General features: G+C 35.4%; 1 protein-coding gene across 6 annotated transcripts in view; it reads right to left on the reverse strand.

Annotated features, from left to right (window-relative positions):
* Nucleotides 1–16,847, reverse strand: part of GRM8 (glutamate metabotropic receptor 8) — a 333,155-nt gene that overhangs the window by 255,985 nt on the left and 60,323 nt on the right. For all 6 annotated transcript variants that reach the window (XM_051795633.1, XM_051795632.1, XM_051795634.1 and 3 more), the window contains one exon: nucleotides 11,673–11,889. In XM_051795633.1, the coding sequence (XP_051651593.1) occupies nucleotides 11,673–11,889 (217 nt within the window). The remainder of the gene's footprint in view (nucleotides 1–11,672; nucleotides 11,890–16,847) is intronic.

Here is a 16,847-nt window from a genome sequence, read left to right on the forward strand (position 1 = left end):
TGGAATTCTTCCAACTCTGCACGATCTCCACTGCTTCTGAAGCTCCAGGCCACCCCTCGGCCCGTCTCTGGCTTGGCTCCAATGCTGTGCCTGCCCGTTTTGGGGGGGGACTGGCTCCAACCCCCTGGCTGGCCTCTCAAGCCCACGCCACTGCCTCTCCTGGGCAGTGGGGGGAAATAGCAAAAAAAACCACCCTGTCTAAATCAAGGCCATGAAGGCCCAGGGGCCCCCCAGGTTCGGGGGCCCCTGGCCACCCCTCGCGGCTCTGATTCTCTCTCTCTCTCTGCCTCTCTGCCAACAACTTCCTTCCAGCTCTTGTAATATCCTAATTTCACAGGGGCAAAACACAGCTCTGATTGGCCCCTGATCGGAAACTCACATGGGACCAAGCACTTCCATACCCCTGAGGAGGGGTGCAGCTCAAACCACGACAGCTAGGTCCTCAATTTTGAAATCTACAACTCCCTTGTTCTTGTGTTTCCAAGGGGTTTGAAATTTTGTCCCTCTCTCTGTGGTAATCCAATAACAGCATTTTGGCAAGCAGCCCAAGGAGAAGATGACTTATGAAGACATATAGAGGGTGTTCTGCATTTCTGTATGTTATTGTATGCTCAGGAAGTACACGGCAGAAAGGTTTTGGGACACATACAGCCACAGCAGCATATAGGGATTTATCTGCGTGACACCTCTGCTACTCAAGGGTATTATTTTGTAACTCATTGTCTTGATTAATTGTCTAGTCAAAATGTCCTGCTTTTATTAACAATGTTAAAGACAGACCGGCATTTTTGTTAGAATATCAGCATTTTAAAAAATTAATTTTATTTCAATTTCTTCTAAAAAGTGATAAAAATTCACTAATCGTTCTATATTGAAGAAAGTGGAGGAACAAGCAACACTATTTCCATCATAGAAAACTGTCCTTGAGAGGACAGAGTTTTACCTAAGAAATAGTTTGTTTTCCAGTAAGAGAAAAAAAGAATTGACTTTTTTTATAAGCTGTGAGGTTTCAAAATATGCATATTTCTGCTGTCTCAATTTAAAGTGGTGGTATCACAGCTTGCAATTTGCATAAAAATCCTGCATTTATAACAGAAAAAATTAAGTGTAGGATTCTTTCCTACTATTAGTGAAGCATATGCATATGCCTGGTTTTTTTTCTGAAATAAGTAGTAGCAATTCTTTAAAATACTATTCTTTGAACAGAATTCTCTGGAGCTCTGTGGACAGTTCATTAGGTAGTAGAATTGAAAGAACAAGTTGTATCCGACTACAGGATCTACTATGCCAGCCTGAAATTGCAGACTCATGCAAGCATTCAAGAGAGAGCTGTTACTGCTAAGCTACCCCACTGCAAGTTTAATAACAAATGTATGTTTACTGTGACTCAGAGCACAGTATGACCCCTTGCCCTTCAACGACAGAAAGAAAATAAATAAAATGAATACAAGAATATCTCTTTGACATTTCCAATCGGACATTCTTTGCTTGTAATCTTGTAAGAATATTGTCAGCCTTGTAACACTCAACTCACTCAACCCTTCTATATCATGCAGCTGAGCAAAGCTCAAATGCATTTTTGTGTATTAGTGTGGCATACTAAAAAACGCAGCCAGTGACAACTGCAAACTTGTTTCTTGATACTTCTGTATTGGGGTTGTGCAGGAGAAAACAGTAGAACAAGTAGGGAAAGTCATAAAGAAGTAAAACGAGAAGTGAAAATCTCACTGGTAAGGCCCAGAACACATTGAAATTTACGGTAATATAAAGGAAGAATGAAAGTGGGCATCTCCTACTATCATCCTTCTACTTCTGAGGTGGATGATATGTCATAGTACAGTACACAACAATGTGCATAAAGTAACATATCATGTTACATAAACATACAGAATGATGAATAGCTGTTTTCTTGCTTTGCTTTCTCTTCAGAGAAAATAAAACAACATTATCTGTTTTAACAGCTTCCCAGATCTCAATAAGACTGCCCAGGGAAGTAGACCATATATCATCTACACACACCATTTATTACCAGAATTTAGTCTATGCAAGGAAGGAAAGACGATTCTTGGGCAGCATTAATCTTTATGATTGTTTTTTTCTGATAGACATTACCATTTAGACAAAATTGCTGACAAATCTTGAAAACAAAGTTTCAGTTGTATTTGTTCATTTTTTCTTTTTAATATCAGAAGGTATAACTGCAAAGTAATCAGATTAAACACTCATTTTCTGTTTCATTTTATAGCTTTTAAAAATAAAATTATACTGAAATCTGAACAAAACATGCTTCAGGTATAATACAGAAATTTGTACAAAAAACTTTAATGCAATTTCCCTCTGTCTCAATTCATAATGAAACTGTCAGTTGTCAAAAGTTCTAAAGAAAGAGAAAATCCAAGTTTCATTTAGGGTTAACCTAATACTTGAAAGACTTTAGTTCTCTGTCACACGGGCTATGTGACTGAGTCAGTGGCTTCATGTACAGTTGGATGATAACAAGAATTCAACTTAAAATAGTTACTAACCTTCACCCTCAAACTGTTGGCTCCGTAAAAGATAGTATAATCCTACATAATTTAAAGCACCATGAAGAATAGATACATTCAGAAAGGGCATATAGTTATACAAGACACATTTATAAGGTAACTTCAAATATCTCTACATTCTGTTCCTACTGGTACTTAGGTAGCATGCAAAAGTAGTTACTACCAAAAGAGATGTATCACCCTTGCAGATAAAATATTAAAGTTCATAACAGAGTTTTTAGAAGACTTTAAGAACTTTGAATAGGCAGAAACTGAGGAGTGGGGGAAGGGAAAGGATTCCTGAGGATAAAAAACAGTGAATAGGAAGAATAGAAAGATACAGTCAAAATTCAGCACTGGAAAAGGCTGATAAACATGTTCTCTAGAAATGTCTACTAGGGTTTGATTTGGATAACACAATGCTCTCTGAAAGGAGAGGGAGAGTATTGAACAGAAAGAAAATAGTATAAAATTATTTGAAATAAAAAAGAGCAGAGGGAGAAGACAGAGTACTCAGAAAGCTAGATAAACACATATGTCATAGAAAAATATTGACTATTGACAAATACAAGGGAGCACAGACTGGCAGGAATACCTGGAATTGTTCACACACATCATTAAGTTCTAAATCAGCTGTAGCCATTTGTTAATAAACTTTGAGTGTCAGAACAGATTGCTTTTGGAAATAATTTGCTTGCTACCCAGCAGCCAACAGAAAAAGCTTACAATTTGTCAGGGTGTATAAAGAGTGGGGCTGAGAATAAAAATGAGATTACAATGACACTACATAAATCAATAGTAAGGCTTTGTTTGGAGTGTTCAGTCATGACTATACACCTTAACAGAGATATAAACGCAATAAGGGATCCAGAAACTGACAACAGAAACCATTAAATGACAATTACTTCATATCTTCTAACCCACCATTAAGAAAAATAAGAAGGTACACTATGAAGGAGGTTAACTGGATTCTCCTATATACCATTTGTAGCATCCAAACAAGAAGACATTTAATGAGTGAGGTTAAAACGATAACAAGAAGAAATTATAACGAAATTTCATGCTTCAGGAAATCTAAGCATCAACCACTGAATACCTGAGGTTACAGAACACTCCTTGGATAGGTAATTCTGCCAGTGACTAAGTAAGATTGTGATATCTTTCCCTTCCATATACTGAAGCTACCACTGGAGACGAGGTATTGACTCACAGTGTTTGACTCTGACAGTTCCAGAGCTTCATTGTTTTAACTGCAGCCACAGATCACAAAAGAGCTGATACTAAGAGTATATTGCTAATATCAATTGTAAGGCATTTCTCTCACATGATTTTTAAAAGCTATAATCTCTAGGTAGCTGCAAAAAATGCTAAACATTTAAAAATACTAGAAACCATTTGAAGACACAGACAAGTGAAATTTTCTCAGCAAACTTAAGAGCCTCAAGAATTTGTGTGTACCTTCTTAATGTGAATGAGACTACTGATCATAGACCAACAAAGACCCTGAGATTAGCTCAGCTGATTAGAGTATGGTGTTAATAATCAAGGTTGTGGGTTTGGTCCCTGCATGGGCCATTCACTTAAGAGTTGGACTTGATCCTTGTGGGTCCTTTCCAACTCAGAATATTCTGTGAAATCAGAAACAGTTCTTCCTGACAGGAGCATAACTAAGATTACCATTTAAATGCTGTGAGCCCTTTAACATGTTAACAAAAGAACCACGTAAATACAGCCCAAGCCCATGCCACCATGCTCTTTCCTGTCACGTTTACTCAGATGGTATCTTCAAATACAGTCTGTCCTTACAAAAGTCTGTGCATGGTGGGAAAGTAAAACCACTAAGTGCTCTGTTGGCAAAGTTCACTCACATGGACTCTGATCAAAGCTGGGCCATAGTCTGTCTATTTGATCCCTGACTACAGCTGAACTCACATCATTTGCACCACTACAAAAGGTGCTTGGCTGAACCTCATGTGAAAACAAGCTTTCTGTAGAAATGACAGTAACAGAAGTTTATGTAAAACATAGAGGACAGAGGACTCATTTCTAAATAAAGGAGGGGAAAAAAATCTCACTTATGGCAGAACCTGTGAAGATCCTGGAGCTTATTATTAACTCATTTACTGGTTTTTTTAACCAATTAAGCACAACCACCATGGAAAATAAGCTGTCAATTTATTTTCCACAGTCCTCTGTCTTGCACCACAGTAAAATTATAATGCAAAACCCAAACAGGGGTAGCTTTATTCAGACTGCAAATAATATTGTGTGTCCTCAATGCTTTCCCTTATAGTATCCCCCTCACAAATACTTTTACTTAACACAAGAATATCCACTGGGATTAACTCTGTTAAAATCCACCTCCTCTTAATGGAAATTTGGTCATAAACAACTAGAATGACTACATTTTGATTCAGACATTTTCTAACTTTGCTTTCACAGGAGTTTTTTAATTATGTATGAATTGTTTGCTCTGGGTCTTCTTCTAGCAAAAGAGAATCACAGAATCTATGAGAAGCCACAGGCTCAATGATGATACACACTAATACACAGAACAGCAGCACTTAAGAAATTTCCTTCCTGTCATCACCTTAAAACCTGCATACTTATCCTGCTTTTTATTTCAGAAATTTAGTGACAGTTTATACAGCCAGAGAAAAATTCTTACAATCCTATATGTATCAAGCATAGTATAGACTACAGTTTAAGTAGTGATTTCTAAATTTGGCCCAACATTTTGTAGTGAACTTCCTTTTAGAAAGATTTCACGATAAAATAAATATACCAATATTTCTTAGTATTTTATAATGCTTTTCCACCCCTAATATTAAAAAGTACATCTTACATCTTATTTGAAATGGTTTCCCTAAAACTGACTTCAGTTTATAGACACTGAAACTCGTAATCCCCAACCACTCCTGCAAAGAGTTCTGCATTTGAAAAACCAGCTTTCATCATGAAAATATGTATTCATTATGAACATCACACAGTATATTTCAACAAAATACTTCTGTTGAATCTAATTTTTAATCTAATAAGATTGCTTGTTTAAAATTAGCATCAACACATTTATAATTTTGTTTGTATTTTTACATTTAAAAAACTTGAACTAGATATCTTTCCTGGATATCTTTATTATTCTTTGAATTTGTGTTCACAACCAACAGTGTTCAGATGAAGTAAAAAGAAAAAAAAAGTCATAGTCCAATGACTTCTGTAGTACTTAGAGTACTGTAACTTCCAAGCTTTCTACAGAATGCTTAAAAACCACCTCAGATAACTGATGGATGAAGAAACCCTTCAAGAGCTGTTAAAGTCACAACAATTTCTGGAGGGTCAGAGAGCATACCAAGATGGTATTATTACTGCTCCAAGACACCTCCCTAAAACTATAGAGAAAACAAGTAACTATAGCTAAAAAACATCATGTTGATTAGCACCACTGAGAGAAATGAAAATGGTCCCTTATTATAAATCCCTAGAAATTACACTGTTCTTTATCAGGTACTAATTGGCACAAATATTAAAAACTGCTGGAATAATTTTCAAGCTTTTGTAATATTAATATACTTACCATCTGATTTTGTAATTTTTCAAACGTTACTTTGAAGCTTCCATAGCCAATTATATCATGTTATTATTAATTACAGCTTGCAGCTTGAAATACAGTGCTACCAATAGAGTTTAGCCGCATAAATATAGACGAAAAACTTAAAATTGAATTAAACTGTTTACCCTTTGTGACGGTATGTTAGAATACTATTAGTTGTGAAAATTAATTTGTTAAGCTTGAAAACAACCTTTAAAGGAGAAATATCTTGGGGAAAAGGTTACATTTCAGGTACTGTATTTCTTCCACCTTCATGTTGCAAGACTTTTTAATCTTCTATTAAATAACACCTTGGGGTTGGGAGAGAAATCTATTCATCATCTTACTTTACAAAATACAAAAAGCTTTAGATTTATATCGAACATATACAAGGATTACTGCAGGAAATTTGAACTAATCTTAACAGCAATCCATCCTATTTCTAAATTATCTTTGACTAGTCTAAGTGGAAAGGTTACATCCCTTAAGTTTTATTTTCCTGCTCAAACCTCCCTCACCACTTCCCAATAGATTTTCACCTTATCCATTGAAAATTTTAGAAGTTCAAAAGTTTTTAAAGGTAATTCTGCCTCTCTGGAGACATTCAAAACCCACCTGGACTCATTCCTGTGTAACCTGCTCTAGGCAACCCTGCCTTGGCAGGGGAGTTGGACTGGATGATCTCCAGAGGTCCCTTCCAACCCTAACTATTCTGTGATTCTGTAGGAAGAAATCGAATAATTTGGAGAAAAACAGAGGTACAATGCACAGCTGTAAACACAGTAAAAGAACTGACAAGAGACAAATATGATTTAAGAACTATATCAAAGAAATGCCACAGGCCATTTCCTGTGTACACCAAATATAGCTACCTATGTTGAAGTCTGAAACAATTTAAATGAAGCTACTACAGCCTTCATTCAGCATATTTATTCATTATAATTAAGTATATAGTTTTCAATATCACTGTCATGATAAAATATTATGAAATGTCATAAAGTAACTGTGTTAACTCCTCAGAAAAATGCTGTTAACTGCAATATATCAGTATAAAAGGAGTAAGTAAAACTACAGACCACTGTTCCTAAAAGCAGGTATTCAAGGGCATACAATAAGTACATCATTCTCTTCTGGAGAAAAGCTGCCATGAAGTTATGTCATTTTGCCTCAAAGATCTGGTCCTAAATGCACTTTGCTGTCTTATTTAAAGCTCTGGCAAGACACACAAAATCAACTTACAAGCAAAAAGGGGGCAAGCAACACTGAAGTTTCTCACCTATTCTTGATGATCAGCTCAGTTCCCTGCCTTTATCATTTCTGCCTCCTCTTCTAATACTTCCATAAGAGTTTCACTGCCAGTACCTATCAGCAGTTGACCAATAGTGGCTAAAAAAATCTGTCATATAGCATTTCATCTATTATTTGTAGATTTGTTGCCCTTTCGGGTACAAACTTTGCACTAACTGAACAAGTATTCTGAACCCAAAGAGATTTGTCTGAACCAAATGCTTTTGTATTTTGAATTAAAAAAAAAAGCAAAAGCATCCCATGATTTTATCTCTAATGGTACATTCTTTTGGTTTCTAATAACAGAGGGAATGAATCATTAAAAGAAAGTCAGATTAGAGACTTTCCAACATTTATTTTGTCAAAGATAATTAACAGCAAAGTAAATAGACGATGAGTATATAGCATGACAGTTTAATGAGGACTCAGTAAAATGTGTTTTGTTTTTTTCCCTGTTTTAGTTTATGTTGCTGAGTCAAGTTACAGTTTACTGAAAGTCTTAAGCAATTTACAATAATTCATTCCTTTGGTCAATGTATCAAAATTATTTGATGATGATGTCAAAATTATTACAGTAATATCATTGATTAACTTTTTATAGGGAGTAAAAAATTCTATAAATTTTAATCATTGTGTTCAAACAATAATGCATGGAAGAATGAGTTGGGATAAGCACCATCCCCTAATCTCCTTCCAATCATTGTCATGTAAAATATTTAATTTCCAGCTATGCTTTGTTGTAGACAGGATCTTTGTCATTAAAATGAGAGGAGATTTTGATACATAATATATTTGGTGACATGTCAGGGTGGCAACACTTTGACCTTTTCAGTATTCGACGTTTCATTTGGGAGCCTGTTACTGATCAAGAAATAGAAGTTGAACAGAGGGTAAATCAAACTGCAAATTAGAGGGAGTCAAGCTCACAACAAAAATTATACTAAATTATAAGTACATGAAATTAATCTCTATTTTAAACATATGTAAAATGCAATCCCTTTCTCAACTCTCAACTTTATAAAACCACAAAAAAATAAACAAAAACCCCAAGCTTTTCTGTTTATATTTCCAAATCTGTTATCTCATATCCTCTCATGCACTGATTTTTTCAGAAATGAATATATCAATGTCTTTCACATCCTTTCTTCTTTTTTTTTTTGCTTTTCATTATGCTTATCTTCACATTCTTTTTGCTTCCAGTCATTGGCTACTTATATTAGATAGGATCTGAGTAAAATACTCAGCAAAGAGTTGAGTTGTCCTATTCATTTGCATACCAGCTGTGCAAGGGGAGTAGTGTCCTAATTAGGTTCTCTTAACACACAGTTTATTAACACAGAGCTGGTAACTTTTGCTGCTGTGTGCAGTCTTACACTGTATGATGATTTTTACAAACCTACGTAAACTCTATAGTCTCAGACCTCATAGTTAGATGCTGTCCAAACTTTCCATTTTAAAAGCATTTCCAGTCCTATGCTTCAGGTGAAAAGTCTGAGGACAGAGAACAAGAGGATCAGGCTGAAAGGGACATTAAGAAATCATTCAATCCACCTCCCAGCCCCAAGGAAGAACTAACTGCACTTACATAATCACTGGGCAGGTGTTTGTTTAATGCATTCTCCCAGATCCTTTGCAATGGAGGTTACAAAATGTCCCCAAGCAAGCCAGTATAATGCTTTGTCTTAAATATTAAAAGGGGCTTTCTCCAAATCTAGATAGAATCACGCTAGAGACTAATTCCATTACTTCTGTTTACATACACTGTATTTGGATGAACAAGTGTCCTTTATCTTTCTGTAAAAACCTAACTGAAAGCACCTTTTCCATCACCTTCCCTTCTTAGTCAACTCTCCTTTAGGCTAACCCCCTTGCTCAGTTATGAGCAAGAGGTTCCACAATTGACAGGAAAATTGGAGGATTACTCAAATTATTTTACAGATGGTATGCCCATCTGCATGTTCCATTAAAACAAGAGGAATATAGACAGGTTATACTTTACTGTAATTCTCGCATCATTTTTTTAAATAGTATTTTCTGACTAGTCCATCTGAATTCCTTATTGTTCAGATCCTTTTTGCTGAAGCACAATGCCTTGTATGTGTCACTTAAGTTTTTACTTTTCCAGACTGTCTTCAGATTTGGTCTCTAGTCCTTCTGAGGAAGGAAGATTTTACAGTATTCCTCATTCCAAGTCCATCTGGGTTAAACATGGAAATATTACCTAGTACCTGAGCCAGCATAAACTGTCAAATACCACACAACTCATTCTTTCATTTAAACAGAAATCTCAGAAAAATTTTCTTAATAGGTCTGCATCCAGTCTATGATATTTTCACCTAGATTCCCAAATTTGCTCAGGAGAATATTGTATGTGACAGTTGAGATAGCACTACAAAATTCTAGAGACGTGACACATCCACTGCTTTTTCTTCAGCTACAAGCTATTATCCTGTCAAAGAAAATTATTAGATGGTTTTGACAGTATTTGTTCCTGACAATTCTGCACTGGCTATCAATCTTGTCCCTGTGGTTACATATGATTTACCTGATTATTTACTTGAACATTTCTCTAGAAAATAAAAATTACTTGTCTGTCCTCCCTCCCTCTGCTTTCCTTCTTTAGAACCATTAGATTTCCTGGTCCCCACAATAGTTGGTAAGTTACTGTGAGCACAGAGGTTGCCAAAATCAAGTGTTCTAGTAGAAAACATAAATCACAAGGTGAGAGGGGGGGAAGATAAACCACAAATCATGATTTATTGCGCTTCTTAGTATTACACAGATCTTGTAATGTTTAGACACCCGTTCATGATTGTAACTGCTTTGGATTCATAATCCTGTTAAAAATATTTATTTAATCCTATTCATGTAAATTATTTATCAAATGACAATGGTCTTTTTTATTCTAGGATCCCTCTGACATAAACTCAAGTCGTTGAATCATAGGTGTTGTTTTTGCACCCCTTGGAAGATGTCTCATATTCCTGGAAATGGGAAACAGTAAAAAGACCTGAACACTCTATTTCATTTGTTTGCTTTCAGAACTCAGCAGAACTAGCTGTGTTGCAGATTGTTTCAAGAAAAAGTGATTTTTCAGCCAATAAACTACTCAGTGAGGGTCTGGGGAAGCCAATCTATTCGCAATAGACAAACCATCTCTGAGATATGAACTGTGAAAAAAATTATCCATGCCTTAGTCAGCTTTGTCTCTCCCATGAAGACACTTGGGATCTGACAGTACTGCTTAGAAACTAGAAAAGGGGTATTTAGTGGTTAAACTACCAAGCATATTATATACATGGGTTCCCTAGTGGTATGAATCACTGTGGTGTTGTCCTACTGCCAGATTGTTGTGAGTAATCATTTACCTTTACGATTCAAGCATAAGTACTTGAAACACACATGCGCCTTCCTGTACGATTGCGATGGTCTTTGTATTCACATGCAGTTATTGAAAGTGGGAGATACTATCATATTTTCTCACCCAACCTGATTCAAAAGAACCAGATTTCATATGTACATGCCCTGAAAGTCAAATCCAGTAGATTAATCTGGGCTTTCTGAGGAAGGACAGGAAGACTGTCTGCAGGGGTTTTTTGGTGTGTCATTTAACACTGCACTTAGTGAAAGACCAATTCCACCCTCTTTTAAACCACCTGCTACTCATCATCTTATTACTTGCTGTCCAAAACCTTCTGCTCCTGAGAAACAGCCATTTTCTTCAGGCCAGAAATAACTATAGTGTGACAAAAATAAAAAAACCAAAAGGATCAAAGGGACCTAAATATACTTCTCATCAAAATGCCTGTATTTGTACGGTACATTTCATCATGAAAGAAAACCAGTAAAGTTATGTCTTTTTTTTCAGAGGATTTTTTTGTTGTTTTAAAAATCTACCAAAATTAAACCCCCTAGATTTATCAGTGCTGGAACATGGAAAAAGCTCTTACTGGATTACAATTTTCCTAAGCTAAATCAATCACATCTCCTCAAATCTGGTTGTAATTCAGCTGGTGGTTGCTTTTTGCCCCTAACTCATCAAGGAACTCCTCTTTTCCAGAAGGGGCAAGAGACACATAATTTTTGCCACTCTTCTTAAATTACTACCAGAACTATCACCTTGGCGGATGTGCAAGAAGCAAAATCACCCACTTGAGTCCAGGTAACACAGCCATGGGTGTTCTGATCACACTGCATAGACCCAAGTAGAACTCAGTGATGCTCTGCAACTCAGCAGCTGTAAATACAAAACCTGGTAAAGATGCACTCACCAATTTCTCTGGAGATCTGGGTGAACGCCTCTACACCGCTCTCTCCATAGTTGCCTTCAGAAGCCAGTGTCGAGACGTAGTTCCACCCAAGGGCTGTCACGATGTCCACCATGGCCTGTGCTTGGTAGGAGTCCGGTGGGACCACTCGAGAGAAGTAGTCATACCTGGTGTTATCGCTCAGTTCTGGAGCTGTAGATGCATAGCTGATTTGAGGTATCTGCAAATAGAATGACAAGTCATTCAAACTAATCTAGTAGCATTTTACACTATATACTTCTATGTTTGAAAGGTTCAAAATAGATTATGCACAGGCATTGTGCAGAACCAAGTATTTTGTTTTAATTATATCAGCTGATCAGAAAGCGTCTCAGATTTTGTATGTCAGTCAAGCCTTATTGTATAACACTCTCACCAAGAAATAATGAATTCAGTCTTGCTCCAGATGTCATGATTCTTGACATGTAAGTGTTACAACTTCTCTTTTGATCCTGGCTCTGATAGAAATAAGTGAAGAAAAAAAAAGGGGAGGGGGAAGGAGGAAATCTTACTATTACTACAGAAGATGAAAAGGTCAGTTATTATGACTGCGATTCTTAAAAATGCTACACTTACTTTCGACAAGTAAAATGTGGATTATTTCCATTTCATTGTTTTCTTTACTTATGCGCATGCACGTGTTCCCATTTTATTACCATTTTTAAATCTTTTTCTTGATTTTTCAAGATTTCTCTAGATTTTTCTTATTCCAGTTTTAATATGGTATTGTACATTCCTTAAGAATATGAAGGTTATGTATTTAATAGCAAAAGCTATTTGATGAAAAAAAACCCTAAAAAAATTACCTGTATATGACATACATATAGAGGAGGAGAAAGCTTACAAGGATGGTAAACTTTGTAGAAAACACCTCAATATTCTTAGCAGAAACAAACCTAAGTAACTGAAATACATTTTAAAATACATTTTTAGTCTCTTAGGAAAAAAAAAAAAAAAAAAAAAAAAAAAAAAAAAAAAACACAACAACTAGGGCAGTTTTCTGGTAACTCTTGTCTTAAATAAATGGTTCAGCGATGTCCAGAAAAAACTGTCTGTAAGAAATACTCAATTATTATGAAGGATATTTTGGTGCAAGAAAATTAAATTAACATTTATGCTAACTTAAAAGGGGAATTATTTTCTCCTTCAAAATGGTAAAACTGATGAAATAGTCATTAGCTTGAAATGAAAAATACTCCAAATATTGCATTGCATTTGTGATCTATATTAATAATACGTGCTAAATTCATGTCTCACAAAACATGAAATAATCTTCAAGAAAGTAGTCTGAATGGAGTTACTAAATTGACTCTGCTGAGAGCAAAATTTAGCACCTCAGGCAACAGGTGATCTTGTAGATGCTCACTGCCCTATTAGATGCTATAGTAGAAGATTTCAGTCCAACCACTACATCCAGTACAGTGTTTCCTCGTCAGTACAAACTAAAAAAGGGATTTGGGGCATATGTAAGGGATTCAAAGAGTCCCTTTGGTGTGGTCATTAACCACACCTGCAGAGACAGTGTAGACTATTACAGCCTGAAAAAACAGTTTGTTGCCTTAGGAGTGGCAAAATCACTGCTCAGTCAGAAACAAACAAAATAAACTCTTATGTATCTTGGCTGTATTCTTCTTCAACAAATTTTCTACACATGGAAAAGCCTCAGAATAAATAATCTGAAATGTTTTTATAATAACGACCAGAGAGAACAGGAAAAAAAGGAGAAGGAAGATCACAGAAAAAGTTATATTTTGTGGAAATCAATATTCCTAACATAGCAGAGATACGCCAGGTAAAAATACAGGATAAATTGTTCTTACAAAACTTGTCTTGTATAAATTCCCTTTCTTTCACAAAGTGTTTGAAACATCTTTAACTCTTTCCAGACAAGAGATTTTTGGCATGTAATAACATAATTATGCATATTTAGAGCACATATCTTTCCCTTTCTAAACTTCCTCTATTATTCTCTAAACCAGTCAATTTTGTTACATATGGAAAAAAATAAAGACATCTTTTGTGATTTTGCCCATTTTACTCCTTGGTGTTTCACAAATACTATGGCATCATTGCTGAAAGTTACTTCATCAATAATGTCAATAAAATCAACACCAGCAAGAAATCTTTTAGATGGACACTTCGGCATTGAATATCTTGAAGCCCAGACCACAGACTTATATCCATTAACTTTTTCAGTTCCCATTTCTCTTCAGGTATCAGATGAATAACAAATCCTAGGTATGTTCTTGTAGGAGAGTCGCTGGTTCAACCACAGCAATGAGACGTTTCAGATCAATAAAGATATTATATGTACTATGAATATCACTTATCTGGGGGCTTGAAATATGCAGAAAAGAGATGCTACTTTCCTACTTTTCAGCTCTTTGCAGTTCAGCTTCTTCCCTAGATTTATTTATAATAACAGTAGAAGAAAATAGAAGGTGAATACAGTCCAAAACCAATACCCTGGAATCACTGGGCACAACAGTATGCTTAAACCACCACTGTTTTGTAACTTCTGCCAACTTTTCAATAATAGGAAAGAACAATACACCACGTAAAAGTAGGGAGTAAGACACTCTCTAAAGAGCAAGCCAACCCTAAGTCTTGAGGAAAAAAGGATTCTTGCAATGAAATATGTAATAATTTTCCTTATTTCTTTTTGTATATATCCCTCATGGTTATAATCAACACAACATTCAAGAATTTTCTCACCAAAATTGCAGTTCTCCCACCCAGAAATGCCTCATTGATTTCTTTTTTTTGAAAGCATTTTATGCAAAGCAAACAGAAACTTCCTTTCTTGCCTGCTTTTAAATGTATATTTGTATACAGGGTAGCTCTGAAAAATAGCTTTAAAATTTGAGGATTTGGGGTAGCTACACAGGAAGTGAAAAGACTCAGAATGATACTCAAAGAAATTGTTTGGCATGAAGACATTGTTTGGATTTAGTGGTTCAATAATCCATGAATAAAAAATATATACATTAAAATGTAACAACTCTAGTTATGGACCGTAAGTTTAATAAAGCATTTTACATGACCCCAAGTACATTTTACAAGATAGAGCATAACAGGGAACTGTTATGCTCTATCAATTCAGTAATATGTGTTTTTAAAACTCCCTAAATACAGACTGTATTTATACTTTAAGTTCCACTGGCCCCTTGAGACATAAATTTGCATTTTGAAAGAGACCAGTAAAGGAGTTTTATATTTCTCATTTTAGATTTCTCAGTCTCAGTTTTCTAAATTAAATACCATACTAGTAACATTTACATTGTACCTAAGTGATATATATCACTGTTAATAGTGTATTTCCTTCTCCTTTGGGGAAAAGAAAATCAATTATATAACCACATTTGAATCAGTTCTCGCACAACAGCTGTCACATTCACTGACAATTGCTAAAAGCATTCCTGTTTGAATGCTCATTGATACAATTTTTCTATTCTTTCCTACCCTATGGTTTGGCCACTTCCTCGCATTAACCTATAAGCTGCTGATAAACTCTCAGCTTCTAGTGGGTGACAGACTTGAACTCTCTGAAATTATTATACAGAGGAATTCATAGAAACCTTATTTTTATTACTTTTAAACCTTAAGCTATCTATTTAAAAACAAAAAATCCTAGTGTAATTTTTTGAAGCAATATCTTGCTTTAGTTACATACTGGTGTTAATCCTGATACATACTGAACTACTGCTGAAACTACCAGTGATCCCTCGTTACTTTAATCTAAGTCAGTGGTGGCTTCATCTCATTCTATTATTCAGTCACTGGCATAAAAAAAAAAAAAGATTCTACATGCTTAAAAAATAAAATAATTTGGAGAAAAAACTGAACAAATAAAGAAACAAACAAACAAAACAAAACAAAACAAAAAACCAAACAAATAAAAAACAAAAACAAAAACAACTGCTAAGCAGAGCACCTAATCCTTCAAAATACATTCAAACCAAAATCTACAGTAAAGAAGAGTCTGTTTTTCCTGGATTTTTCTATATATATCTATCTGATGTAAAATCTGTCTCTAAAATATCCACTTCCTAAAGAATTAGAGAAGATGGAGCAGGTACTTTCAGAACTGACTGTGTGACTGTGGCAGCTCTTCAAAGGGGGAACTACATCTGTACAAGGTATCCACCAAGCATTATTACAAAACAGACTTGTACTCTCTTATGGAGGTGTCGACAACTTCAGGAGTGCCAAAGGCAGCTAATGTAACTTTTGATTTATCCCAGCCAAGTGGTAAACCACTTTCAGTTCCTCTTACACTGAAAACAAAAGCCACCCACTGTTCCTGAATTCAGGACTATTCATAGAGGAGCATTACCCTGGATCTGTTTGATGGGTCCAAAAACATAGAAGAGTTGAACTGAGGATGGCAGAGGAAGCAATGTAACCTAGCTGTGCCCTTCCAGTAGAGTGTCTTCACTACAGAAGCCATCTCTTAGTAGGTTTTCTTTTCAATTACATGCTGTCCAAGTTTTGGGCAAAAGTTCACTAGAACCCTTTTTATTGAGCTTTTAAATCCATTTGCATGCTACATTTGTCAATGTAAAGCATCAGCTGGACATTTCAAATGCCATCTTCCTTTATATAGTCTTTCAGCTGAAAACATGATTTAGGAATAGAACAGCAGACGGTGAAATGAGCTAAGCTCATAAGAAAAAAAACCTGGGAAAGGAATCACCAGTAATTTTGAACATTACAAATTATGAGTTATACGCACAGCAGTAACTGTGCTGTACAGTCACACAGAGTAATGGGCTTAAATTACTCACATCTTCAGTTTCACTACCCACTCAGTCCTATCACCACTAACTTCAACATATCAACTAGTATCTTATTTCTCTTTTCTATTCTCTAATCACTAAGCAATCATTTTTTTAGGAATATTAACAATAGCACATTAAAAATAGTAATAATTGCAGCTAAAAAATTGCAGTCAATAAACTTTAAGTTAATGATTGCTCGATATCAACTGGCATTTTACCACCAACTAATAAAGCTTGCAAAGGAGTAAAAATACTTGAAATAAAATTTAACTGTGGAAACATGTTTTGAACTTGATGGTTTTTTGAATTTTAAATGTCTATTATTAATCATTAATGGCCCTCTCTTTCCAAGATTTTT

This window comes from Manacus candei, unplaced genomic scaffold (genome assembly GCF_025592945.1).
Source record: "Manacus candei isolate 608988 ecotype Guabito, Panama unplaced genomic scaffold, ASM2559294v1 h1tg000043l, whole genome shotgun sequence".
Lineage (NCBI taxonomy): Eukaryota > Metazoa > Chordata > Aves > Passeriformes > Pipridae > Manacus > Manacus candei.